Source organism: Molothrus ater, chromosome 7 (genome assembly GCF_012460135.2).
Source record: "Molothrus ater isolate BHLD 08-10-18 breed brown headed cowbird chromosome 7, BPBGC_Mater_1.1, whole genome shotgun sequence".
NCBI classification, from domain to species: Eukaryota; Metazoa; Chordata; class Aves; order Passeriformes; family Icteridae; genus Molothrus; species Molothrus ater.
The window spans coordinates 28,604,638-28,630,537 of NC_050484.2; the positions used below are offsets into that span (position 1 = coordinate 28,604,638).

A 25,900-nucleotide genomic window follows, 5' to 3' on the forward strand; every position below is an offset into this window, starting at 1 on the left:
ATTTAAGAATTGGCTGAATTTGGAAAGGCTGCAAACTGAGTTTCAGAAGTGACAGGACACTCAAATGCAAAGCAGAGAATAGCAAGGGGCCCTTCATCTGGCTTCTCACAGAGGTGTCAGCTGTAGGTGCTTTGTTTAGCACTGCTAGGCAGGAACTGGCAGCTTTGCAGCAAGCTAAGGATGCAGAAGTGTGAGCAGTTCCCTTTGAATCCCATGGCTTTGTTGCAAACCAGTTAGTTAAAAACTACCCTCAGCCATCTGGACCTATGGCACCTACAGCAGAAGCCTATGTGCCTGGTCTCAGAGGAGATCACTGAAAAGATATATACTGAAAATGGAAAATGAGGCCTTGATGAGTCTTCCTCCCCCTCTTCATTGCCCAAGCTTTGTCCAGATAATGCAGCTTCCTTGTACCCTGACATTAAAACTTCCCCAAGGCTCCTCCTGGCTCCTGCTGGACAGGAAGGTCCCTCTGCCACCCAGGGTCACAATGACTTCTAGGAATTTTCATGCAGGACAGCCAAAAGCCTCCTGAGGACTGGGTGGGATGGGTGGTACCAGCTGGGGGCTGGAGCAGTGATCCTTCATCAGGCTGAGGCTGGACAGATATTCCTGACAGGAAGAATATTTCTCCTAAACACTGATGCAGCAGCCAGAGTGAAAATCTTTTCCCTGTTATCATCCATAATAAATGTTTCTAGAAAAATGCTGGGAGTGTGGGGCTGTCTCCTTCCCCCTCCCTCTAGTAGTCTTGATGGATGCTCTGGCTGGACAATGAGGCTGACTGCTCAGGATTTCCTTAAGGAACAGAGGCAACACCCTGGGACATGATGGTTGTGCCAGCAACAGCATCAGGGAAACTAAAATTCTTGCAAACTACAGCAATCCAGAGAGACCAGAAAAGCCTGGCCTTAATGTTCTGGCATGAAATGTGGCACTGAAACACCACAGTGGCCTGGAAGGGCTGGAAAATTGACAGTCCTTAGGAGAGGCAACAAGGACAGGGAAGCACTCCCAAAGGGAAGGTCAGGTCAGGGTCATCCAGAGGCTTAAGGGAGCTCAGAGTAATAAGAATAAGGGACAAAATGCTTGAAATGCTGAAATTAATAGATCTGACACAAAGTGGCCCCCTTCAAACAGGAACATGATCTGGAATGGAGACACTTAGGGGATCTCCTGGAAAAGTAGGCTGGCTAAGGAGATGCCCATGGTCACCTTGCAGACTGTGGGATAGGCACGATGGGGGTGGCACCAGCACACTGCAGGCAGGGAACGAGCCACGTCCCCTCCTCAGGGAGCTGCTGAGCACAATGAGGTCTTACCTCAGCCTCATTTTCTCTAAACTAGGTAAACCTGGAGTCTTCTGGATGCATTCAAGGACCTTAACACCATTCTTAAATTGTGGGGCCCAGCACTTCACACAGTATATGATTCAATTGTATTTAGTTCTCATTACTGAAATCCCTTCTTACCAATGCTTGCAACTCAAACTTCACAGTTAAACCACCTTTATAACCAACACGGAGATTTATACATTCTCATTAACTACTGTCCCCTGACCTTTAACAGTTATTATCAAGTTGCCACTCCTCCAGATGTCATACTGATTTGGCAAGTTGGCATGAATTGAAACATCATCATGAGTATTTGTCTTTTTTATAACTTACATTATGCACACCATGCCTTGTCACTATGTTATTACTTGTTCCTTATTTCAAGAAGGAACAAGTGATCACCTTGTACAATTTATGAATATAATTTCTTGAGCAGGCAAGAAATTGGATTGTTGGCATTCCTTACACCACCCTTGATCATTAGATGCCAAATTTTGAGGCTCAGCAGAACCTGTCTCTGAAGCATCTTGATGTCAACCTAATTTGTCATACTTACTGCCCCAGTACACCAAATTATCAATAACAATAACCTTTAAAGCCCATTCATATGAGGCTCCATAGTCCATTATAATGTCCCAGGACAGAGATTCAATTTGGGTGAGGAAGACAAGTAACTATAATTACACTTTGTGTTACAATCACACCCAAGCGTGGTTTCGGTGTAAATGGGACAGAGCACAAGCTTGTATTGATTCTGGAAACTTCATGGACCTGAAATAATGAATCAGCAAATACAAACAAAAGAGGTTTTAACGGACTCTGGCAACTTACATGGAATGTTAATAACATGAAATGTCAAAGATCTATAATCTCACCGGTCCTAATTCTACATGCTGCTGTCTACAGAGTTGGCTTAGTACTAATGATAATTGGGACATCTATGACCCAAGCAAAACAATTGGCTGTATAGATCATAAACCTCTATTGGGCACTCTGATTATAATAAAATTGAATTTTTTTTCTAATCCATGTTTTTCTAATTCATTCTGCAAACATGACAATGACCCTGGGTGAAGCTAGTGACCAACTCTTTAACCCCTGGATGGTTCTGTTTTTGTGGCACTAAGAGATTACCACCACAGAGGAGAGACACTTGTACCACAGCACATCTTGCTCCTTAGGCACTCCCATCTCAAGTTCCAACATTTCACTTTCAACACAACCACTACCCTGTAGGTAATCAAGGCAGAGTGTTTCACACTGTACTAACAGGTCCATGAGGTTTCCAGAATCAATACAAGCTTGTGTTCTGTCCCATTTACATCATCATTTATTGACTGTGCCAGATGAAAACAGATGTCAGCAGCACCTATTGGCTGCCCCAAGTGCTGGTGTCCTATGCCTGGTTATGTCTCTGAGGTATAAAAAGGACTTACTTTGTACCCCAAATGGAGCCTCTTTCTCTGATGCACCCCAATGTGCACAAATCCTTGTTCCCAGTGGTATTTCCTTGGCAGAGCAGACCCTCACTGGGGATGCCAGGCTGACTCCAGGTTCTGTGATGCAGCGAGAGTTGACTTTGGCTGGGTGCCAGGTGCCCACTGAGCCACTCTATCTCTCCCCTTCCCAGCAGGGCATGGAGAGAATAACATGGAAAACAACTCATAGGTTGAGATAAGGCAGTTTACTAAAGCATAAAAAGAGACAAGCAGAAGTTTGCACATGCGTGAGCAAAGGGAAAAAGTCAATCTCCACTTCCCATCAGCAAGAGCTGTTCAGGCACTTCCCGGGAAGCAGGGCTGCAGCACGCGTGGTGGTGGCTCCAGAAGGCAAACACTGCAGAGTAACAAATGCCTCCCTGATCCTCCTCCCTCCCTTAGCTTTCCTATCTGAGCTGACATCATATGGTATGGAATATCCCTTTGGCTAATTTGGGTCAGCTGGCCTGGTTGTGTGCCCTCCCAGGACCTTGCCCACTCCCAGCCCCCTGATGGGGGGCAATGTTAGAGGGACAGGTCTGCTCTGTCCAAGTAGCCAAGGCACAGGTGTGTTATCAACACCCTTCCAGCTCCCACTGCAAAGCCCAGCACTGTGAGGGCTGCTAAGGGAAAATGAACTCTATCTCAGTCCAGTTTCAGCCCCCTTATTCCATGCACTGTCCACCCCTCATTCCATACCATTTGTGTCACACTCAGATCCCACATAATTTATATATCTTCCAACTGTTCCACTGTATTTATTCTCATTACTGGGATTCCTTCTTGCCCATACATACAACTTAAACTACATCCTTAAACCATCTCTATATCAAACATACATTTTCATTAACCACTCTCCCCTGTCCTTTCAATGAAGATATTATTTTTCCATTTCATGGGCTTCTTTCATGCCTCCAGATCTATGACTTGGGCTCCATTCTATCAGGATGAGTGATCAGGACTGAAGCAGCACACTTGATTGTTGGGCACTGACACCAGCCTGGCTCAGGTTGTTGTTGCATTCTTCTTGCTCCTCACAAAATTCATCCTTCATCAGTTTGTGTCATTTCTGCTACTTCCTGCAACAAACAACTCACACCACAGATTATTTTCCCCCCAAGGTTAAATGTCCTTGAGGTACACACCAGGTCTCCTCATCCTTCTTCATCACCCACCAAGTACACCCAGGTCCTTGGGCAAAGACAATCCCACGCATGGGCTTGCCTTTTCCCATGGGAGGAGAAATCCACACTGACTTTCCCACTTCCCTGTGTGTGCAGGGACCTTATTTCTTCCCACAGTGTGTAGGGGCTTCATTTGGGCAGGACCAGGGTGGTTACCAGATCCCCTAGGGGTGACTAGCCAAGTGGCTTCTGATAAATTTGCATCCCAGTGCTTCCATGGCCACTTACTTTACGCTCTTTACATAGTTTTCACCAGCCCATTTTACCTTTCAATCTTCCCAGAGGCCTGTGGTTAATAAGGGATATATCCAATCCATAGCATGTTTCTTTGCCCAAGAGTTTATCAGTTTATTTTTAAAGTGAACCCCATTGTCTGATTCAATTCTCTCTGTAGTACCATGTTGCCACAAAATCCCTCAAGGCCTGGGATCTCAATGTCTCTCAAGCAGTGGCAATGTTTTACAGGGGATGTTTCCAGCCAGCCAGTTGTTGCCTCTGCCATGGTGAGGATGTGACTCTGGCCTTGGTGTGTTCATGGCAACAGCCCAATACAGTCAATTTTCCAGACCTCACCATAGTGGAACCCCAGCCACCGCCCTCTCTTCCAAGGAGACTCCACTTGTGTGGCTCCTTGATTGCAGCACATTTCATATTTGTGGTATAACCTGTGTGGCACCTCTTGGCTGCCTTTGACTCCAGCTCGTATTGAATTTCCAACACGTCAGGCACAGCAGCGCTCACAATTCAGGCCCAACAGTCCACTTTCAGCCTCCATTCACCATCAGATTCACACTGGCCAAAGGGTGAGCAGGTCCTGCTGACCAGTCCTTGGCTCTCCAAGGACTAATGGATGGGGAGTTCATGGATGGGGGTTACAGAGTCTTGGTAGGTGAGATTCTGCTGCTGCTGTACAGTCCTGGTAGCAATTGGTACTTGCTGGTCTTCATTCAACCTGCAGCAATCCTACAATGAAGGGATCTTCTGAGAGGCCAGGCAGGGTGGATAACTCTTTGATCTTCTCTGTATTCACTGTAGCTACACTAAAAGCCCAAGGACATCCTCTTGGATCCTTGAAGTATCCAGCTGATGCCAAGGATACAAGGGGCCTCTGAGCCGGTCACAGCCAGACCAATATCCTTCCCACTTGTTCCCTGTTAAGCTCACCTTGGCCTCTAACACAGAAAATTCCTGGCGTCCCCCTGTCACTCCAAAGATCCAGATGGATTCTGCACTCCTGTGCATTGATGGCATCAATGTACAATGTATCTACTAAAGCTTTGCACTTCTGTGGATCTGATGTGCCAGGCCATCGAACCCACACAGTCCAGTATGCCTGGTCATCCCTCTCCTCCTCCTGGCCAGAGGCAGGGACCCTCTATTCCTGTTCCTGGTCAGAGTATTCACTATCTGACCTTTGCGATGCCAGGTCAGAAGTCCCCTCATCAGGGTGAAAGGAAGTGATTTTAGCTCTTTTATGTCTGGGAAATCGCTGGTTACCTTCTTGTCTCTCTGTGGCAACCACACTGGCAGTCTTCTTGGGCGACCCTTTAACAGCCTTCTTCCCTCTCAGTTCACGGACACGGGCTTCCAGCTTGAAGGTGGGCTCACCCACCCACTTCCTCATGTCCTCCCCCTGGTCCCGCAGGAAGAACCAGAGCTCCCCACGGGGCCTGCGCTTGGGGCTCCCCTTCCCTCTCACCGGGGAAGGAGAGGACCGATCCCTTGGGCTGCCCCTAAAAGCTGCGCTGCTGGCTTGCAGGGATGAGGAAGTGCCCAGAGTTTCTTCTACATTTCGGAGCCAGGAGGAGGCCATCTCCACGGTTGGTGTATCCATCTGTGGGTGGTACAGTGATACCAAGCTGCTGGAATATGATGCAGGGGCGCTTTGAACCACCTTCCTCCACATGGCCATTGTGCAAGGGGCATCCTCTGGATCTTCAGGGACCCTGACAATTTTTAGATCGCTATAGACGATTTCCAGCACTGCTAATTCTCTCAAGTACTGGATACCTTCATCTGCAGTGGTCCACTTCCCTGGGGAGTTCACCAGATCTTCCTTAAATGGGTATCTTGCCCTCACACTTGAGAGGAGCCGTCTCCAGAGGCTGCAAATTGCTCCTTCTTTTCCAATTCCTCTTTCAATTTCCCGATCTTTAGCAAGGGATCCCAGCTGCTGGGCTTCATGGCCTTCCAGCTGCTGTCTGCCAGCCCCATTGTCCCAGCATCGAAGCAGCCAGGCAGAAATGGGCTCACCTGGCTGCCGGCTGTAATCTTTGCGCAAGTCTCGGAGTTCTGACGAGGTCAGGGACCGAGTCACTTCAGTTTCCTGTTTGATTTGCCTCATCCCTTTTGATTTCTTTGTTGAAGGACCTGCCTCTTGATCTAACCCTTCCTTTCCTACTGTTACTTCCCCTTCTTCCTCCTCTTCTTCTTCCTCCCTTACTAATCGATAGAAAGGGTGTGTCACTTGCCTTGTCCATTTTTTTGCTTTCACTTCTGGGGCAGTTACTGTGGCTGCTGTGGTTTGAGTCCCTGACTCAGCCATAGTGTCCTCAAATGCAGTTTGGGTTCCTGCCTCAGCTACAGTCCTCTGAGAGTACTGAACAGTGGCTCGGTAGGCACAGGCCAGGCCCCAGTACAGGGCAAGAAGCTGCTGGTGTTCATTGGGGTGGGCAAGGCACCCTTCTATCAGCTGATGGGTCAGTTTGTCAGGCTTGGTTACCTGTTCAGGTGTAAAGTCCCAGGCAATGGGAGGTGAAAACCGCCCTAGGAACCTGCCCAAATCCTTCCATGCACCTTGCCACCCAGGAACTGGATGCCTCAGGGCATCTTTCAATATCTCCTCACCTAAAGTTTGTTTTCTCCTGCCCCAGGATGATGCCAGATTCCATGAACTCCATAGAATGCCAACAGTATTAGCTAATATTATTAAGAGTATTAAATGGCTTACATAAGGATGAGCAAAGACCATGGGAGCCTGCATTATAAAAGCATTCACATCAATTACCGTCCCCAGAACATAGCTCCCCACACACAACAAGGCCATCAGTGTAAGAGCAAAGCACAGAGCCATTGTTTTTGCTAACATGTTCCCAAACTCAGCAAAATAAAGAGATAAGCAGTTCAGCTCACAAACTCCGTGTCCTGCACGAGAGCTTGCTACAATTTACCTTTTACTACAGCATGCAATACAGATATAGATATGTATATATATATATAAAACTGCCTTTATCTCACCCCACTATTGGGCACCAAAAAGGACTGTAGTGTGTTGACTTTAGCCAGGCACCAGGTGCCCACTGAGTCTCTCTATTGCTCCTCTTTGCAGCAGGGCATGGAGAGAATAACATGGAAAACAATTCATAGGTTGAGATAAGGCAGTTTACTAAAGCATGAAAAAGACAATTAAAGTTTGCATGTGCATAAGCAAAGGGAAAAAGTCAATCTCTACTTCCCATCAGCAAGAGCTGTTCAGGCACTTCCCGGGAAGCAGGGCTGCAGCACGCGTGGTGGTGGCTCCAGAAGGCAAACACTGCAGAGTAACAAATGCCTCCCTGATCCTCCTCCCTCCCTTAGCTTTTATATCTGAGCTGACATCACACAGTATGGAATATCCCTTTGGCTAATTTGGGTCAGCTGGCCTGGTTGTGTGCCCTCCCAGGACCTTGCCCACTCCCTGTCCCTTGATGGGGGGGGGAATGTTAGAGGGACAGGTCTGCTCAGCATTAGTCAAAGCACTGGTGTGTTATCAACACCTTTTCCACTGCAAAGCCCAGCACTGTGAGGGCTGCTAAGGGAAAATGAACTCCACCTCAGTCAGACCCAATACACTGTCCAAGTGAGACTTTGCCCATTGTCAGCTGGCCCCACTGCTGGGATGGGTTTGACAAGCACTTGGTACCAGCAACAATTTGTATAATACTTTATATATGTATGTATGTATTTATAACATTTTACTTATGTATGTGCACATACACACACACACACGCATATGTATATATGCACATACATATATATACAGGCATGCATATAATCACAGAAAAAAGGTTTGGTTTTTAGGTTGGAAAAGACCTTCAGAATCATTGAGTATATATTTTTAGTCTGTGCTGCCATCCAGTAACCCCAGGAGCTGAACAAACAATAGGTGTGTTGCTGCCTTTCTGAGCACACTGCCTGTTGTTCAAATACCTCCAAAGTGAACCATGACCTCTTCACTCCAAGTAAGCAAGGGTTAGATTAGAATCATAAAACCATAGAACCATTTAGGTCAGAGAAAACCCTTATGCTCATTGAATCCCAGTGTTACCCCATCACTGACAAGTCCACCACTAAACCATGTCCCAAAGTGCTACATCCACTCGCCTTTTAAACACCTCCAGGTTTGTTGACTCCACCACTTCCCTGGGCATCCTGTTACAATGCTTGACAACCCTTTCAGTGAAGATATTTTTCCTAATATCCAATCTAAGCCTCCCCTGGTACAACTTGAAGCCATTTCCTCTTGTCCTAAATAATAATTACTGACAAGTATTTTTGCTGCTTTACTAGTGGTAATTTTATGGTGACTTGTAAAATTGAAAATAGACTTGCTACTAATATTCATTTCTGCTAATATTGATTTCTGCTGCCATTGATAATATATATTTGCTTGAGCTGGTTTTGTGGTATTATTAGTAGATTAATTTTTTTATTAGAATACAATTCAGTTATTTTTTGCTGACATCAGACTTGACAATCAGATTTTTTTACAATGAGCATCTTATTCACAGATGCAGAGCTTCACTCATCAAGCTTCCTTTCTCCCTACTGCTCCACTCCACAAGGACATATGTCTGCACCAAACTACAGCAGGAAGACACATACCCTTCACAGTGCATACTGAGTCCACACTGCATCACACAACACTGACAGGTGTGAAGCAGATCCAGAAGGTGCTGCTTACCAGTCACAGTCTTGTGTGAATGATTCATCCCATGATTTCATTGCTTTGCTTGAATACTCTCCGTTTTTCTGGGACTGTCTGAACTGGACTGACACCTGATTTTGAGCTGACTCTTGATGATTGCCTTGTTTGCTTTGCTAAGAGAGCTGCTGTTTGTTACTTTGTCAGCTGATTTGACCCTTACTACTCTTACAGCTTGATTCTCTCTGCTATCCCTCAGTCCTTGCAGACCAGTTGCTTGATGTGTGGGGCTGAGTTGTCATGGAATATAAACCACGATAGCATACAGTAGTCACTCCATAGCATGTACACAGCACCACAGTATGCCTTGATTGGTGACTTGTGCATTAAATGATAACAAGATTAGAATGAAGACATCCATATCCTTGTGTGCACAGGGTCTCATGCAAACCCATAATACAATTTGCATGCAGCAAAGAATGGGATCAGGATGAAATGAATGTCCAAGTTTCTGTCTGCTGCATCCTGTGTAATGCAGCTTAAACTAACTGGCATGCAGTAGGACAGGATGAAATAAACCTGTTCTCTGTTCAGTTGTGACCTTTGCAGAGGAGTGGAAGGAGATGGTGCTGGGATATGCTGCTGGGCTGCAGATGCAGTGAGTTACCTCACTGTGGCATTTCCTGCAGGCAGCTTAGTGATCCTTTTCTCAACACTGGAGCTCCTTGGCTTTCCACTTGGCTGGAGAAAGGCGAGGTTAAATAAGTTCAAGAGTGTGGAGCATTCATCTTCCAGCGCCTGGGCTTTGCCTTCAGCTACCGAGCACCTTCTTAGTCCACTGTAAAGGACAATGAGGATGCAGGCAGGCATGCCTCACTCAGGCTCGTGGAACAGAGAACAGTTTCACTGCACCTCCACAATTAACAAAACAAATCATGCTGCCACTGGCCTTGACCTTTCCCAAGGACTGGTGCTGTCTCCTCCCCCAGACCAGCAGCACAGGGAAAAGGCACTGGTGAGCCCCAGCTCCAGCAACCCTGCAGCAGCAGCAGCCCTCAGCTGTGCCTGGGGAAACAGGAGGAGATGATGTTGCAAGGGCACCCGGATTCCAACTTGGCTAGACAAGCACTGACATTTTTCCATCACATCTGACCCGTTGATGCCTTCTGCTGGAGCTTTCATTCAGGAATGCTAGCTGTGGTCAGGCTGCATGTATTTACAGACACAAATAAACTGCTGCTGACTGAAATACACCACTCCCATGACTCTGCTTGGCACTACTCTTGCAAGGGTAAAGGCAGATTTGCTTAGCCAGTAACACAAAGCCTTAGCAGTGTTTCCGTACTTTATTTTTTAAGATGTAATCTTGTGGAAAAGCTGAATTTGGGGGGCTGCTCTGCACTGCCTCATGCAGCACCACAGGCAGCACTGACAGCATCAACCCTATTCACTTTTTGTACACTGGCTTAGTAGCTTGGCTTGTGGCACCCTTCCCTTGCTTACTTGGTCCTACATTGCTCCCTGCCCACTCTGCAGACCAGTCTGCTTTACAGCTGAGCTGTCTCCCTGGGCAGGGGAAGGAGGGCACTTGCAGTCCCGTCCCCAAGCCTTTTCTCTGCTTTTTCCACTCTCCCTGCCCAAACCACCCCTTAGCAATGAGTCAAATCTTGGCTCCCTACAACTGCCTGGGTTGCCCAGTCTCTCAGCCCTAACCCAGTGTTGTGGGAAATGCCACAGCACAAAGGTAATCTGCAAGAGCGCAAGGGAAAGGGTGGCAGGGGGGCACTGCCTGTGCCTCTCCTTTCAGAGTGCAAAGGGGTGGATTTGTTTTTAAACTGCTTGGTCCCTCACAAATTAACTGAAGCAGAAGTGTATTCACAGCATTTGCTGCTTTGGGTGGCAAAGCTGGTTTAAAGTATTCCTGCCCTTCCTTTTCCTGGGCTTTCCTTCCTGCTCCCCCTTTCTGTGCCTGGGGCAGTATGACTTGTGTGAGGCAGCCACGTGAACCAAGCTAAAACTTGCTCTGTCTCCTTGTGATGATTATTTTCTGACTGCTTTCTATTTTTTGTGGCAGTGATGAAATCTGTCTTGCCATCTCGGCACATGGCAGTGGGATGATCACGAACCCCAAATTTATCCCAGGGATGCTCTTTCCCAGGTGAGTGTTAGTCCCAGCTATTCAAAATGCTATTTCTTGGCCTGTAAACTTTAGCCTGGACTTCATTATCGTGTAGGAGATGTGGAGCTCTGAAGAGCTGCCCCTGTGCAGTTCTCAGGCCTGTCCTGCTGCTGGTGGTGCTGCAGGGAGGAGGCAGCACAGCCTCCAGCCCACCCAGGGTGGGTTACACTAAGGCGGCAGCATCTAACCAGAGCCTGCCCCTGCACCTTTTTTTAGGGTGGATCTATGCACCCTCCTCCCCTGCTAGGGCAGATTTAGTGGAATGAAGTGGGAAGACAGCATAAATTTCATTTGCTTGAGGTTTTGAGTTTTTTACCCCACCTGATCAGCACCGATGCCACCAAGGTGCCACTTGCTGCCCTCTTAAAAATGCCAGTTCCCAGATATTTTTAGTGTGGTCTGCTGCATTTCTTCAGTGCTGCTTGTAGGTGGAGGGGGGGGGCATAAAGTTCTTGAAGGAGAGCTGTTTTTACTGAACAAATAAGAGCTTCTGTTTATAGAGGCAAAAACACATGAAAAAAAAATAAATCCGGAAGGATGGGCCCATGGCCTTTTTCCAATGAGAAGAGCAAGTCAAAACAATGAACACCATTTGTTTTTGCTTTTCCCTGGCAAGCTTCCTTCAGCTGACTATTGCATGATCTGTTCAGGGTGAAGAGACAAGAAAAAAAGAAATTTAAAAAAAGAAGGAAAAAAAATCCAGGCAGTAGCAATTGCTCCAGCTCCTCTCTCCTGCTGTAGCACCGTCTGTGTGGGTTTAAAGCTGCAGCTGTCAGCAGGGTAACCCAAACCCCAGCTCCAGAGGAAAACAGACAGGGCTGGGGGAATAGTTTGGGAGGGAAAAATCAAAAGAAAGCAAAAAACCAAAGCAAAATATATGTTGTGAAGCAACAACACTGGTCTTTATCCAGCTCCCTTTCCAAAAGCTCAGGGCTCCCCTGATTTTCCAGCTGGACTCCATGGGACCCCACAGCAACAGCCCTCTGGTAAAAAGTCAGAAGTCTGGATGAGCTGCTGTGTGCTCTCAGCTGCCCTCCTGCAGCCCCCCAGGCTGGATACCTACTTGCACACCATAAGGAATGGGTGTTTATAGTAGTTTCCTCAGACTGAACTCCCTTTTCCTTGGGCTCCCACCAGTTTCCAATCTCTTTAACACCATTGGCTCAGATCAGGAGCTCCCTGCCCCGGGTCAACACCAGTGTATTAAATCAACACAACTTCTGTGGCAGTTCCTATAGCTCCAGGTCCATGTTTTATGGCCATGCTTTGACTGATAAGGCTCTATTAATAAATCCATCAGGTAGCACCACTGCTGCTGGCAGGAGGAGCAAGCCCTAGTTTTGGTGGGGGTCTCAGCAAAGAAACAATCCACTCTATTCACAGCATCATATATGCACAACTGTTTTATTTCGGGGTTTATATAAAAAAAATTCCTAAAGACTGCAGAGCTTTTTTATCCTAATTTCTTACACATATGGTTCCAAGACCCTGTTTTCAAGCTAATTCCCCCCTAACAACTTGTGATGGAGTGGGTTCCCCTGATTTTTGACCTAGTCACCTTTTCTAACGGGATATGTCAAAAGCTGCAATATGGCACTTGGTTCACTTAGTTGGCAGGTTTAATACATCTGGAAAGCTGGGGTATGGAGATGCACACGGCTCAGAGTCCATCAACACAGGCAGGGAGCCTGCCCTCACATCTGTGCCTCCAGAATGAACCAGACCTTTCTCCTTACTGTGCAAATAACAGGCTTTGGTCATCGACCAGTCCCGTCGTAAGGGATTCTCGCCCCTGAAGAGAATCCCATCTTCAAGTGGGGAAGCAACCCGGCCATTCAAGCAATTGTCCATGGCAGTGCCAGGCACTGAGACCCCTTCAGTCAACTGTACCGTTGTAAGACTTGTTGAGCTTGTTGAACGTGAACTCTACGTTATGCGTGGAAATGGGCTTTCGGTAGAGAGGATTGGATGCCTTTGGAGAGAGGAGCAGACAAAAAGAACAAAGATGAGGAACAAAGTCTGTGCCATGGTAAAAGCATACCAATTAGTTTGGTGACAGTGCTGTGTTTGGCTTTGAGTGAACTGAACATTCAAATCCAAAGCCAATGTTGTTTACCCAGAGCTGGTCCATCAGACCCACCCTCCATCCTGCCTGCAGGCAGAGGCACTGCCCTCCAATGCTCAACATCCCCCTCAAAGCCTCCCAGAAGGGCTCCCTCACAGACCTGACCAATGCAGCTGCCACCACAGTCTCTCCTACCTCCTTCAGCGTCCAGCTCTGCTTGAAAAATAGATGATGAGACCAAAGGCTGGGTATAGTTTTGCAAAGCACTTATAACTTGCCTAGGAGAAGGCAACAGTCCTTCTCCTAGGCAAAAGAACTGCAAGATGCTGGACCCTGAAGGCACCACAGGGCATGGACACCTGCACCCTTGTTCCTGTCACCCTTTTCCATCACTGCAGAGCTGTTTGCTGCCAGTGCATCCCAAGAGCCCCCCCAGCAGCACCCCAAGCCCAGGCTCACCATTTCGTATCTGGCACGGGAACGTTCGCTCTGGAATCGGTCGAACTCCCGCCTGTCGTGGATGGTGACAAGCAGCTTCCAGAGTGCCAGCAGGATGATGCCAATCAGCACCACGCTGCCAATCACTGCCAGCACGATGGTCACAGCACTGGGGGCTGAGCTGCAGGCTGGCAGAGAGGCAGAAAAGCTAATTAGCCCTGGTGTGAGTGTATCCCGGGTCAGGTAATAACTTGGACTGCAGCCACAGAGCAAGTGACCTCAGGCAGCGCCAGCAGCAGCAGCTAAATTTGAAAAAGCAACAGTCCCCTCTGAAACTGAACTAATTTTTTTTTAAATAAATAAATTCCTGGCTAGAGGCAGGTCAAAGGGACACCTCTCATGGATGTCACCAGAGCTGGGATGTCACGTAGCAGGGCAGCAGTGCCACTGTCCAACAGCAGTGCAGGGTTTTAATGCCAGCTGACCCATGTGGGACACAGAGCATTAAGGTGCCTCTGACAAAAGCCAGCTCAGCTCCTCCCACACAGAGACAGGTGATCACTAAGGACTTTATATAAGGACATTAACTGTCAGCTAATCAGCTGGTCTTTTAATTAAGTGCAAGCTGCAGCACAATTGAAATAGAACATGAGGAATCTCAGTCTTTCCCATATTGGCCCGTGCCTTGGAGGACCAGAGCAAATCACAAGAAGCTACTGCTGGATGCTCGCCAGCTTGTCCTGCAACACCACAAGGGGTTTTCTTTGAGCAACTGCATTGCATGTGATTAATGCTGGGAAGCACAGCTGTCTGCACAGCCTGTGGAGGGGAGTAGGGACACTCAGCCCTTACACTGCCTGGATCAGAACTCCTTGGCAATGTGGAAATCCTTAGGTGGTGCAGGGCTTTCCCAACATCCTAACTTAACCAGCAGCTGCACCAGGTGTCCTCTTCTGATGTTTTTGCTCACAAGGGCTTTATCTCTAAATCAAGCACACTATTTGCTACTTAAATAGGCTTCAGTTAACTCAGCCTCCCAAAGCTCTTCAGCCACTTGCTGGCAATGCTGATGGCTCAGGTGCAAGGTTTACTCTCACAGTTCTTTTTTACTAAGTTGGGAGCATTTGGAGCTGGGTTTCATCACCGTAAAACACTTCAGTGTAAATCACTCTGGTTTATCTGCTCACACATGCAGCCAGCCTCTCTGCAGCCCACCAGGCTCCCCAGCAGCCCATCACCTCTCCTAAGGCTGCCAGTGCTGCCAAAAAAGAAACCCAAGGGAGGGCCAACCTGGCTCCTTGAGGACGGTGAGGTTGGATTTCCCACTGGGAAGCTCCATGTAGGTGAACTTCATGACGCAGTTGTTCACTGGGTAGGCACAGAGGATCGCATTGGGGTCATCTGTTTCTGGAACCAGATTCAAGAATCACAGGGTTTTGTAGAAGTTTTTATACATTAAAAAAAAAATCCTAAACACTGCAGAACTTTTGTACCACAATTTTTCAAATAAATGCTTCCATCACCCTCTATTTTTTAACATAATTTCCCCCTAAAAACCAATGCAATGGTGTGGGTTCCCTGATTCTGAACTAGTCACCCTGTCTCACAGGGTGTCTAAAACTGTAATACAGCACTTGGCTGACTTAGCTTGCAGGTTCAGTATTAGGAATTAGCACAGCTCTCCCCTGCAAGATAAGCAGAGCTTTCCAGGGATGCCTGGGAGCAGAGGAATAGGGAGTAAGCCTGGAAAGCAGCACAGTTTGATCACAACTCATACAAATTGTAACAGAGCAGTGTCCAGATTTACTGCTTGAGAAAATTTGGCACTTGGCAAACACCACACAGCAAACAGACTCAACCTCGCACGCACACACATTCTTCCTTCGTGCAAGTCTGCTCCTGCAATAAAGGCCATTTTCTTCTTAATTTGCTAAATTTCTTGAAGAGTGGAAGGAGAAGGGAAAACAAGAGGCACTGACTCAGACAGAGCCAGCAGCAGCAGCAGCCCATGGCCAGCCTGCGCTCCAGCTGTACCGAATAGCTCCAGCTCCGGAAACGGCTGAGAAGTTTGTTTTCAAAGAGTGAGATAGAAAAGGAAAATGGGAAGGGGAGGGAGTGAGGGAGGGAGGGGGAAGGGAGGAGTTGGTTGCAAGGATGATGTGTAGATATGGGAGTTGCAAGAAATGAGAGGACTTTATTCCCAGAGCCACGCTGTGCGTTTGTGTCTGATGCACCATAGCACCAGACAGAGCCTGGTCACTGTCAGTGCTGCCTGAGGAAGGCTGCTTCACAGAAGCAATTTAAGATTGAGCAAAGCCATCACCTAAGGTATGCAGATCTAGCTTAAGGGGTGATTTCAGCAGAGCCACTGCCCTGCACAGCCACAGCTCTTTTGATGCCCCCACTGCAGGGACAGTGACCGGAGAGAGTTGGGGAAGCATCTCTGGCTGTGACAGGAGCACAGCTCTGCAAGCCTGCAAGGGCTGAGAGTTTCATGGGACAGGAATTTGGGGACCCAGTGCTCTTGTCTAGCAAAGACATGCATGACCTTGTCTTAGGCATCTGGAAATAGCTTTCCATAGTTCTTGTATCCATGCCTGTCATGCTGAAAAATGATTGCATTAATGGCCACTGCTACCCCAACCCCATAGCTCTCTCCTGTCTGTTTGTTTTTCCTTTCAATGCCTTTGACCTGCATCCAGTTAAAAGATTAATACCCTCCATTTCAACAGCTGAGCTCAGATGCAGCTGCCCCTCTGACATGTTCCTGGTGTGGACAAACCTCAGCTGTTCCTACCCTGAGACAGGAAAGCCTCCTCTATCTACACAGTGGTAGCAAAGCATGGGCTGGAAAAGTGCTGATTGTTGGAAAGCAAAGTACTAATTAGATAAATATAGATAATACTTCCATGTTTCTTGACTAATGCCTTTTTGAGTTGAGCAGCAAATCTTAGTTCCCATAGGTCTAGCTGCTTTCACTCTCATCCTTGTACCATTATTTCAGTAAAGATACAGTGATTAAAGTCTCAATAGTAATGATTTCTGTTGATCTTCACTAGGTTTCAGAGATCACATGTCAACAGAGAGAGGTGTGAGGGCTCCACTGAGTTTTCAGGTTCACTGATGTGTGCTGCTGCCAGGTTCAGCTCAGAGCAGGACCTGTCATGCTCCTCTCACACTGAAAGCTCCTCTCTGGAACTACCAGGAATGCAAAGGAATGCAGAACCAAAGGAGATCCCGCAGAATCCAAAGCAAGTCATACAAGCCTCCCATGAGGCAGCCTTCTGGCTCGTGAGTCCAATGACAGAGACCTCTGCTCTACAAAGCTTTGAAGCCCTGACTGCATCATATCCAGAGTCAAAAGGCAGCTGGGATGCTCAAGGCTGTGTTCATTGCAATTTGATATTTAAGAAGGTCCTATCTTCCTCTGCCAGGATAATACAGACCTATGTATTCTGTGACAAATATCAGCATTCTGCCTTTCAGCAGGGACTTGTATTAAGTGCTAAATTATACAAAGGAACTTGAAAACTAGGATTTGCCAAGTCTGCCTGTGAAGAAGTCCATAAGAACTTTCTTTAGGAATATTTTGCTTTACCTCTTTCTTTAGCAGCTCAGATCTCCAAGCTACGAAGTGCCTTGAGCTCCCAAGATCTCAGCACTATGTGCAATCTGACTGCAATAGTTCAACAGAAGCATAAGCATAATTCCCAAAAATGTCTTAAAGCAGAAATCTGGCTGTTTTTTTTTTTCTGAAAGCCATGCAGGGGGCTGGCTGCCCAGCCTCACCTTCCAGGGAGCAGGCAGAACAAAAGCTGACCTTGGCATAATACATTAACTAGGCAGGAGGGATGAGCTTTGATTCCCAATATTGGCTGGCCAGACAGGCATTAGAAAGGAGCTTTGTGTGTTTTGAACTTCCAAACCCCTCACAGGGTGCTGGTGCAGGTGCACTCCCTGCTAAACTGCACAGTGAATGGAGAGAATGAGAGCAAGTGTCCCAAAGGGAAGGGTAAGAAATTCCACTGGTCATAATTTAAAAGTGGGGCACTGGATGTGAGAGGAGTCAATGGGAAAAACATCACCTGCAGACAGCCTAGGAGGAAGTGAGTGAAAAGCTGAGCAACGTGCGGGACTCCCACCTCTATAAACTAAGGAAGAGGAGGAAATGCCAGATGCAGACAGTAACTTATCCCTGCTTGATCTCCATCCCTCCCTCGAAGAGATATTGCTAAGGCTAAGGTCAGGATTGTGATTAAATCTGTTACAAGCCTGGATCTCCTCTACTGCCCTAAATAGCAACCAGGGACTCACAGAACATATCTTGGAAAGAGAGGGGGGAAGTCATCTGCTGAGGATGCATATGTGGGGTCACCTCTAGAAGAGGACACAAAGGGCAGGAGATTGCCAGGGGGACTTGAAGCAATCAGTTCCACCAAAGCAGAATGCATTTTCAAAACAGCTTTGCTTTCTCTTACCAGCTCACTTCTTCCAAGATGAAACCTCGGAAGATTAGAAAATGCCTTTTCTTGGGTGATACTTTGTCCTTTTGCACTCTCTCATGACTCCTTTCATCTGTCTCATGTGACTTCACCCCACTCTCTTTGCTCCCTGCACTGGCAGTAGTGGTTAGATGTCATTTAAAATCAAGGAGTTTTTTACTTCAGTATGGATTATAGCCTGGAGACAGCATCACACATACCACACATACACATGCTCATGCTACCTACACACACACATTTCTAAATACCAGGTGCTCCCTGAAGCTTTCTTTACAGATATGTCTTGGTCTGGTTAAGAAGAGTTCAATGCCACAGTCACCAGTTCCCACCACCTGCAGTCCTGCTGCTGCCAACTTACCAAGAACATCCACAGTGGTGATGATCTCATCCTTGCAGTGCTTTTGGCAGGTTTGGTTATCAGCCAGTCTTCCTGAGTTAAACAGCTTGCATTCAATACAATCCCTGCAGGAACACACACAGAGGGGAAGATTAAGCACACATCAGAAACTGCATGAACACAGGGATTCAGCCCTTAGGAAGGGACTCCCTGGGCGCTGGTCTGGAGGCTGCACATCTGCACCACAATGGGGGGAGCAGCTTCAGGGCCAGGCATCTCCATTGCAAGGATGGATTTATTAGGATTCAATGAAAGTGCAAAGCAGCTTGTAGGATTCAATGAAAGTGCAAAGGATTCAATGAAAGTGCAAAGCAGCTTATAGGTTTGGGGTCTGTTTGCCCTTTGGATGTCAGGAGCTGCACATCAGGTACTGCAAAATCCATCCTGCCTGAGATCAAGGCAGGCAGTCCTGCTGCTCTGTGCTAGTCTGAGGCTGATGGCCTGGGCCACCTTCATTGCTGTGAGGCAGGGGCAGTGATTCTGATTCCAGTCCTCCCCTCCTCTGCACCTCACAGCTCTCTGCACCCAGACATCTGCAGCTCAGAGTGCAGCAAAAGTGGGGTTGCCAGCCCTTCCTGCAGAGTGAGACAGCACTGGAAATGAGCAGGGACATGAAACTCCATGAGCACTAAGGCAACAAGACTTGTTGCTGCTCTACCTGGGATACTGTCAGGGTACTTAGTGTGGGCTCCTAGCAGCAGTAGGCTTGCTTGGGGCTGATCACACATTTAACAAAGCAGAAGTAATTCCTTAGCTGAAAAGTCTCCCAGGAACCAAAGAGCTGCCCTTCCCACCAGGAGCGAGAAATCCCTCCTGAACGGCCTGTGGGTACCTTTTAGTGCTGCAGACACCGGGGCAGGTGGGACACTTCTCACAGGTCTCTCCGAAAGCCCCTGGCTCGGTGCACTGGCACCTCCCACAGACGCAGGCGCCCCGGCCGCTGCACATCTGCCCGTCGCTGGACACGCAGCTGTCCGTCTCCGTGGAGCAGTTGCAGTTGTCCCCGATGTAGCCGGCGTGGCACTTGCACTCCCCGCAGTGACACTCCCCGTGACCTGAGGGGGACAGCAGGGAGAGAGGTGTCAACAGAATTCCAGTGGCCACCACTGGGTGCTGTGGCTGGGAGGGACCAGCAGCCCAGCAGGAAGAGCTGCCAGAGAGACCTTACTTGGCAAGGGCAACAAAGAGATGCTGTTGGGAAACACTACATATCAAATTAATATCAACATTCAGCAGCAAAAAATACCTACTCACTGCTCTTCCAGCTTCCCTCTATGGTTGCTCAAGACAAATGGGCACTTCCCCCCTCCTACTTTTGTATGACATAATCTCTTCTTTCTCTCTCTACATCGAGAGATATTAAGATGGGAATGGAATACTGCTCCCTTGCTGGTTTTGAGCCCAGAGTTTAGCAGCTAAAAGCCTAGCAGGTTGCCCACCTCATAAAGTATTTCTTTCCCTTTCTTCTTAACAGTTTTACTTAAGAAGTTCTCTTAAAACCTTGAAAAAAATTATATCAACGAGCACTATTTCCTGTGTCCAAACAAGAAGTCTGTGTCCCATCCAGAGCCACAAAGGTTGCTGGGACCAGCTGAGTCCCCCCCAGGGAGTAGCTCAGGGCAGCTCACAGCAGAAATGGATGAAGAAACCAATCCAGCAAGGGTTCTTCTCCACTGAAGTACCCCCTTGGAGCCAAGGGGCTTAGTGAAGGGCTGAGAAAGTCAACAGGCTCCAAGAGTGTCAGTGACAGTAAGTGGAGTGGCTGTCCACTGAGCAGCTGGCTTCAGGGACGCATCCATCTGCTGGAGACTGCTCAAATTCTTCCCTGGCCAGTCCCTAGGAGAAGGGATGCCTTTGCAGGCATAGTTTGTAGAGCTGAAGGGTTTGTACACATGGCTCATCAGCAACCTAATTACAGCTCAGCTTTTCTGCTGGAAAGAGCCTCGAGCACCCCAGACATGATAAATTATACACACACTCCTTTCATCGACACAAACCCGCGGATCTCCCTGCCTCTCCCACCGTGCCAAGATTACCAGAGGCTGTGGATTGCCAAGCTATATCCCCTGCCAAAAGTCACAGAGCACCTTCTGTTTTACTAGGCATCTCATATATCCCAGCATATCACAAGTTGTCCTTCTACAGCCTCTTCTGCACTCCCACCGTTTGCTTTGGAACCAGCCTAAATATTCAAACATTACTGGACAAAGGAGATTATGTTTACAAGAGCTCTAGAGGTGACCTCCTTCTGTGCCTATGTCTGATGGAGATTAAAATCCCTTGCTCTGCTTGCCTTCACAATGACAGCCTTGCCCTTTCCTCAGACAGAAAGCTCTGGGTTTGAGCCCATGGGCTCAGCTACATCCACAGCTGCTGCTGTTTGGAGGGCAGCTGCAGAGTGGGGGACTCTCAGGACCATCACTTTACAAGCAAACCAAATGGGGTGTCTGGCTTTTATTCACAATTAATTCAGGTGATTGGGCTCTCACACACAGCAGGTTTGGTGCCTCCATGGCAATGCAAATGTTCAAGTTAGCTATAAACTATGGTTTTATTAAATGGCACTATTTCAAGGAATCCAAAGCAGCTGGCAATTAATAAATGTGCTCATGTTTGAATTTGAACTGTGAGGGCCAAGAGAAGCAAGCTGATGGTATTCATACCATCCCTCAAATCTCCTAGGACACCACAGAATGCAGTACAAGATGTGAGTCCAGAGGAAATCTGTCTCTGGACCACAAAATGCTTCCATTTTTAAAGGCATCAGTGCTAGGTCATAGGAGGCTAGAAAGACTGCACATCCCTTCCAGTCCCTGGCAGGCTGGAGGTGGAGCATGAAATTACTGTTCTGGCAAAGCGATATGGCCATTTGAAAATAATGCATCCTATTAAACCACTGTGATTGGAAAACTTAAGAAACAGCATCTTAAAGGATGTGGTTTTGTTTATTGACAGGGATGAAGAAAAAGCCATTCTGTCTGACGGTGACTAAGTGTGGGGTGTGAGCTTAAGATGTCAAAACAGGTTGACATGTGTTTCCTGCCTTGGCCACACTGGCTTAGTGCTCAAGAAGTCACTGGCTGAAGCTTATCATGGTCAATGTGCCAAGAGCAGGAATTTCCATCTTGACCTTCAATGGCAAAGATGTCACAGCCTTCCCCGCTTCATCAGCTTGAAAGAGTGGCCACTCCTGCAAGCACCAGAGCTACACTTCTGGTGCCATCCATCTCCCACACAGCCTGGAGACTGGAGAAACTCAGTGAACGAGAAACATTTGTTTTTCATATGGGCACAATGAGAGTTGTCCCACTTCTCAACATCCACCTGGAGCACCAGAGGTGGGAATGTACTCCATCCTCTCACTTGGGACACAAACTGAGAGGAGTCCTGAGGCAATGTGGCAGTGAGGCTTTTGGTGACAGTGACCCAGAGCTGTGGTTTGCAGAGTGTTACCCAGTACTCACATGTTGCAGCACAGTGCGCTGCTCGTTCCCAGCTCTCTCTCCCACGGTCACACACAGTGCTGATGTGGCAAAGCACTCTCTGTGCCATTGTGCCTGCAGGAAATCTTCCACCACTGTGCCCATGATGAGCCAGTTTCACTTCCCAGTTTCATTTCCACAGCAATGTGTCCTCAAGGAGGGTGTGTTTCAAGACACCTTTGCACCAGCAGCAGTCTCATGGTGCAGGATATCACCCTGGACTTTAACCCTCTTGAACCCTTTGAGTTTGTACATTCTCTGTTAAAGCTGGTTTGTGAAGCCAAAATACATTAATTATGTTCTCCAAACATAATAAGAGATGTTTTCTTCTGTTTCCATATTCAAAATGAGACAAGCTTAAAAGTTTAAAGATCCAGATCTAACTAGGAAATGAAATGCTCCCCCTGAATTTGATAACATTCTTTCCAGTTAGCTCCTGACCTTCAGGGCCGGGCTAACACAAAACACATGTCAGGAGGCTGCAGAAACCTGCTGGGAGGGTGTGCAGAGGAAAGCAACGCTTCTGTGGGGGGAGAGCAGTCCCCAGACTGAGCTTTACTAGTCTGGGATCCATCTGGGCAGGAGCCATGGGGTGCACTGCTCCCAAGGACAGCACCAGAGCGGGCTGAGACTCACAGCCCAGCTGGTGCTTCCATCTCTCCCCATCCCAAAACACATCCCCATCCCACTGCTGTGCTCTGGCTGGGCTGTACATCTCACTGTCACTCAGGCAGCTTTTCCCAGAACATCCATCCATCCTCATTTCACCCCAGCTGCCCCCAGGAGGGCAGCCACAGCCCAAATCCTCCGTGCCCCCAGCATGGCACCCCCACAGCAGCGCTGTTCTCGTTGCTCCCAAGCAGGGTCATTCCCAAATCAGGACAGCAGCTTCTGGCAGAAGCTTCCAGCCTCTGACCCTGATTTCATCCCAGCCTTCCTGACAGCAGGCTGTGACCCTGCTTGGCAGGACAGCCCGTCTGGCCTCTGTGATAACTGCGCCTTTTCGGAACTGCACCAAGAGGTCTGAAACTCTGTGCACTAAAAGCTCTGCCACTGGGGCTTTTCATGGAAGGTGGTTCTCCTAAAGCCTCCTACTTCTGGAGATGACAAAATCATGCAAAAAATATCAGCTTTCTTCTGAAAGAAAAAACATGATCCTAGTTTTTATGGAGAGGTGGAAAAGGTTTGAAAACAAGCCTCCTCCAACACTCCTTTTTTCCCCATCTTCTAGAACATTAAACTGATGTGCCTAACATACAAGAAAAACAAGTCAAGATTTTTAAGCCAGTCTAGTGGTTTCTGAGCACTCAGGAGGAGAAAGATCATACTGTATTTTGTTCCCATTAAATCAAGCCATTTATTTTTATGCCTCTGTGCTCACATCCAGACTTTAGGTCACAGTCTCTGAAAGGCTGTGCTTTTGTCATTTTTGGTTATTTGAACAACTAGTCTGAAACAGAAAAAAACCCACAGGAAAAATAACTAAGAGAAATAAGTTATGGCAAGCAATTTCCAAATTCTCCAGTGTCATCCCTTTAACAAGCCCTGGCTGCTTCTTCACCCAGAGAGCTCCAGTGAAGAAGGGGTCCATAACCATGGATCAAAAACATCTGCTTATGAGAGAAGTCAAACCCTACTGACACAGGGCACTGCTTAGCACCAGTTTTGTACCAGACCAGCCAATCTCACAGCAAAAGTGCTCCATATCTGGGGGAGAGGCTCTGTGAACAGCACATTTTGAGTGGGAGGAAGAAGGGCAGCAGAAAAGGCTTGGAATACTTAGAAAACATAGGGCTTTTCATTTGGGAAAGGACTAGGGTAAGACACCATGCCTGCCCAGGCAAATAAATCATCAACTTCCCCAGTAATTTCTTTCCATAGCTCAAAGCAGGCAGTGCTGCACATCAAGAGGCTGGGCCAGGCAGCCTGCCCAGGGCACAGCTCAGGCCCAGGGCACTGCCAGATGGTCAGCACACCCACAGTGACTTGGAGAGAGCTCCAGAAATTTTAAACAGCGGGGATGGGTTTAGGATCCACCCCCCAGGTCATGCCAGTCCAGCAGGGAAAATAAGGGTGGCAGGTTGGCAGGAGCATCCCCAACCCCTGGAGCCCACTGAGCATAACAACCTCCTTGTGCTAAGGAGGCTACTACAAAAACACAGACAGACAAATGTCAAGGGTCCAAGGTTTCTGTGTAACTTGAAATTCATCCAACTGCCTCCACTCACACCAGGAGACAGCTTGCCCACACTCATTTATCCACAATGCAATACTGAAGCAGCAAAACAAACACTAAAAGGTTAGTAAGAAGTAAATAGTGCTTTTCTGAATGTTATTTACACCAGACACCGTGGATCTGTGCATCTTCCCATTGCAATGGATGTTCATATCCTGGAGCATATGGGTTTAACCAAGATTTCAGTCCCAGCACTGGGCACACCAATCATTAAAAACAGCACTGGAGATGCAGACTAATGAAACCAAAGGTGAAGGAATAAATGCAGGCTTGAGCTGCTAATTCAGCCATGAGTACCAGTAATGTCCATCACAGCTGGACATTACTGCCAGCATCCCACAGTGCAGCACTGCCATGACAAAAACCCCCCTCAGCACTCCAGTTTCTCCTCACTTGGGATTTTCTGGGTTCAGTGAGAACTGGACAAGGAAGACATGGTTTTGGAAACTGCTGTTTCATGAAGGCAGCTGAAAGCTATCCGGGGCAGGCGGATTTCCTGTGGCAGCCCTGGCCAGCCTTTCCTCATTTTCCTTCTCTCTGCTAAAGAAGCGAAGCTGAAATGGAACCACGAGATACAGCTGATGATCCATCAGAAAGCCAAAATGGGCAATGAGAAGTCATTTCCTGAAAGAGATCTAAAGCTGCATTTCTTAAAATAAAGCCTTCCTCTTTTTTCTTTTTTTTTTTTTCCCAAGTAAGCTCAGCACTCCACAAATCCTTGACTTCTACTCACATTAGCTCCTCAGCCAAGCCTGCCACATGTGGCCTTTTGGATGGAGACCCAGAGCTGGAATTGGAGCTTTCAGGTCCTGCTGCCAACTCTGTTACTGATGCAGGGAGAGCTATGGGGCAAGGGCTGGTGCCAGACCCTCCCAGAGGCACAGAGCTTTATCCTGAGTGGGGGCACTTGGGATGGATGTGCTGTTCTCCTCTGAGCCATGGGCCCAAATACCATCCCTCCACTCTGGGCACATGCTCATCCTTGGCTTTGTTACCCCCTAAGTACCTGACATGGAAGGCACTGCAGGAACTGCCAATAATTAATATTATTTCTTAAACCAGATCAGAAGGAGGTGGTGTGTGTGAATCCTCTGGGGTTTTTGCCCCTACCGTGTCTCCCTCCAAACCTCTAACTCAAAAAGGGCCACTTTCCCTTCCTATCCACCTCCATCTGTCACATGCAGGTGTTCATTGTTCTCCCATGGTGTAAGCTCACCAAAGGTCCGTGGTTTTGTAACAGATTTATCCCTTAACAAAGCACCTGGAAAAAATCAGAATATCATTCAAAGACAAGGAAAGAAAAAAAAGGAGAAAGAATGAACACACAGGCTCTGCTGCACTTCCCTTTCAGGTCAATTACGTAACTCAAATTTTTAAATGAAACTGAGCAAGATTCACAGGTGCATGTCAACAAGAAGTGCAGAGACCCAGAATTCCACTCACCTGCTGGTCTGAGGCTTTACCAAACTCACTGAGATGCTGGCTAGTAGAGCATTTAAAGCAAGTTTGTTCTAAGACCATCTAAGCTTTCCTTTCTGAGCTCATCTTGGTTTTTTTGGAGCTTTCTATGGGGTTTTTAGCCCTGGGAGAGGGCAGTTGCACAGGACAGGGGGTTTGGGTATGTGCATGAATCTTCAGATGACACCTCTGATTGGAACCCACACATTGTGCCACTTTAAGAGCAGAGCCCCAAAGACAGAGC

The 25,900-nt window shown here is 47.6% G+C and overlaps 1 protein-coding gene across 1 annotated transcript in view; it reads right to left on the reverse strand.

The window, feature by feature from the left end:
- Positions 1–12,454: 12,454 nt before the first annotated feature.
- ITGB5 (integrin subunit beta 5) overlaps positions 12,455–25,900 on the reverse strand; it is a 58,020-nt gene continuing 44,574 nt past the window's right edge. The window contains exons 11-15 of the mRNA XM_036386879.2: positions 19,313–19,535; positions 18,442–18,545; positions 14,872–14,988; positions 13,603–13,769; positions 12,455–13,050 (exon numbers count right to left, since the gene is read on the reverse strand). Of these exons, the coding sequence (XP_036242772.1) occupies positions 12,955–13,050; positions 13,603–13,769; positions 14,872–14,988; positions 18,442–18,545; positions 19,313–19,535 (707 nt within the window). The 3' untranslated portion in view covers positions 12,455–12,954. The remainder of the gene's footprint in view (positions 13,051–13,602; positions 13,770–14,871; positions 14,989–18,441; positions 18,546–19,312; positions 19,536–25,900) is intronic.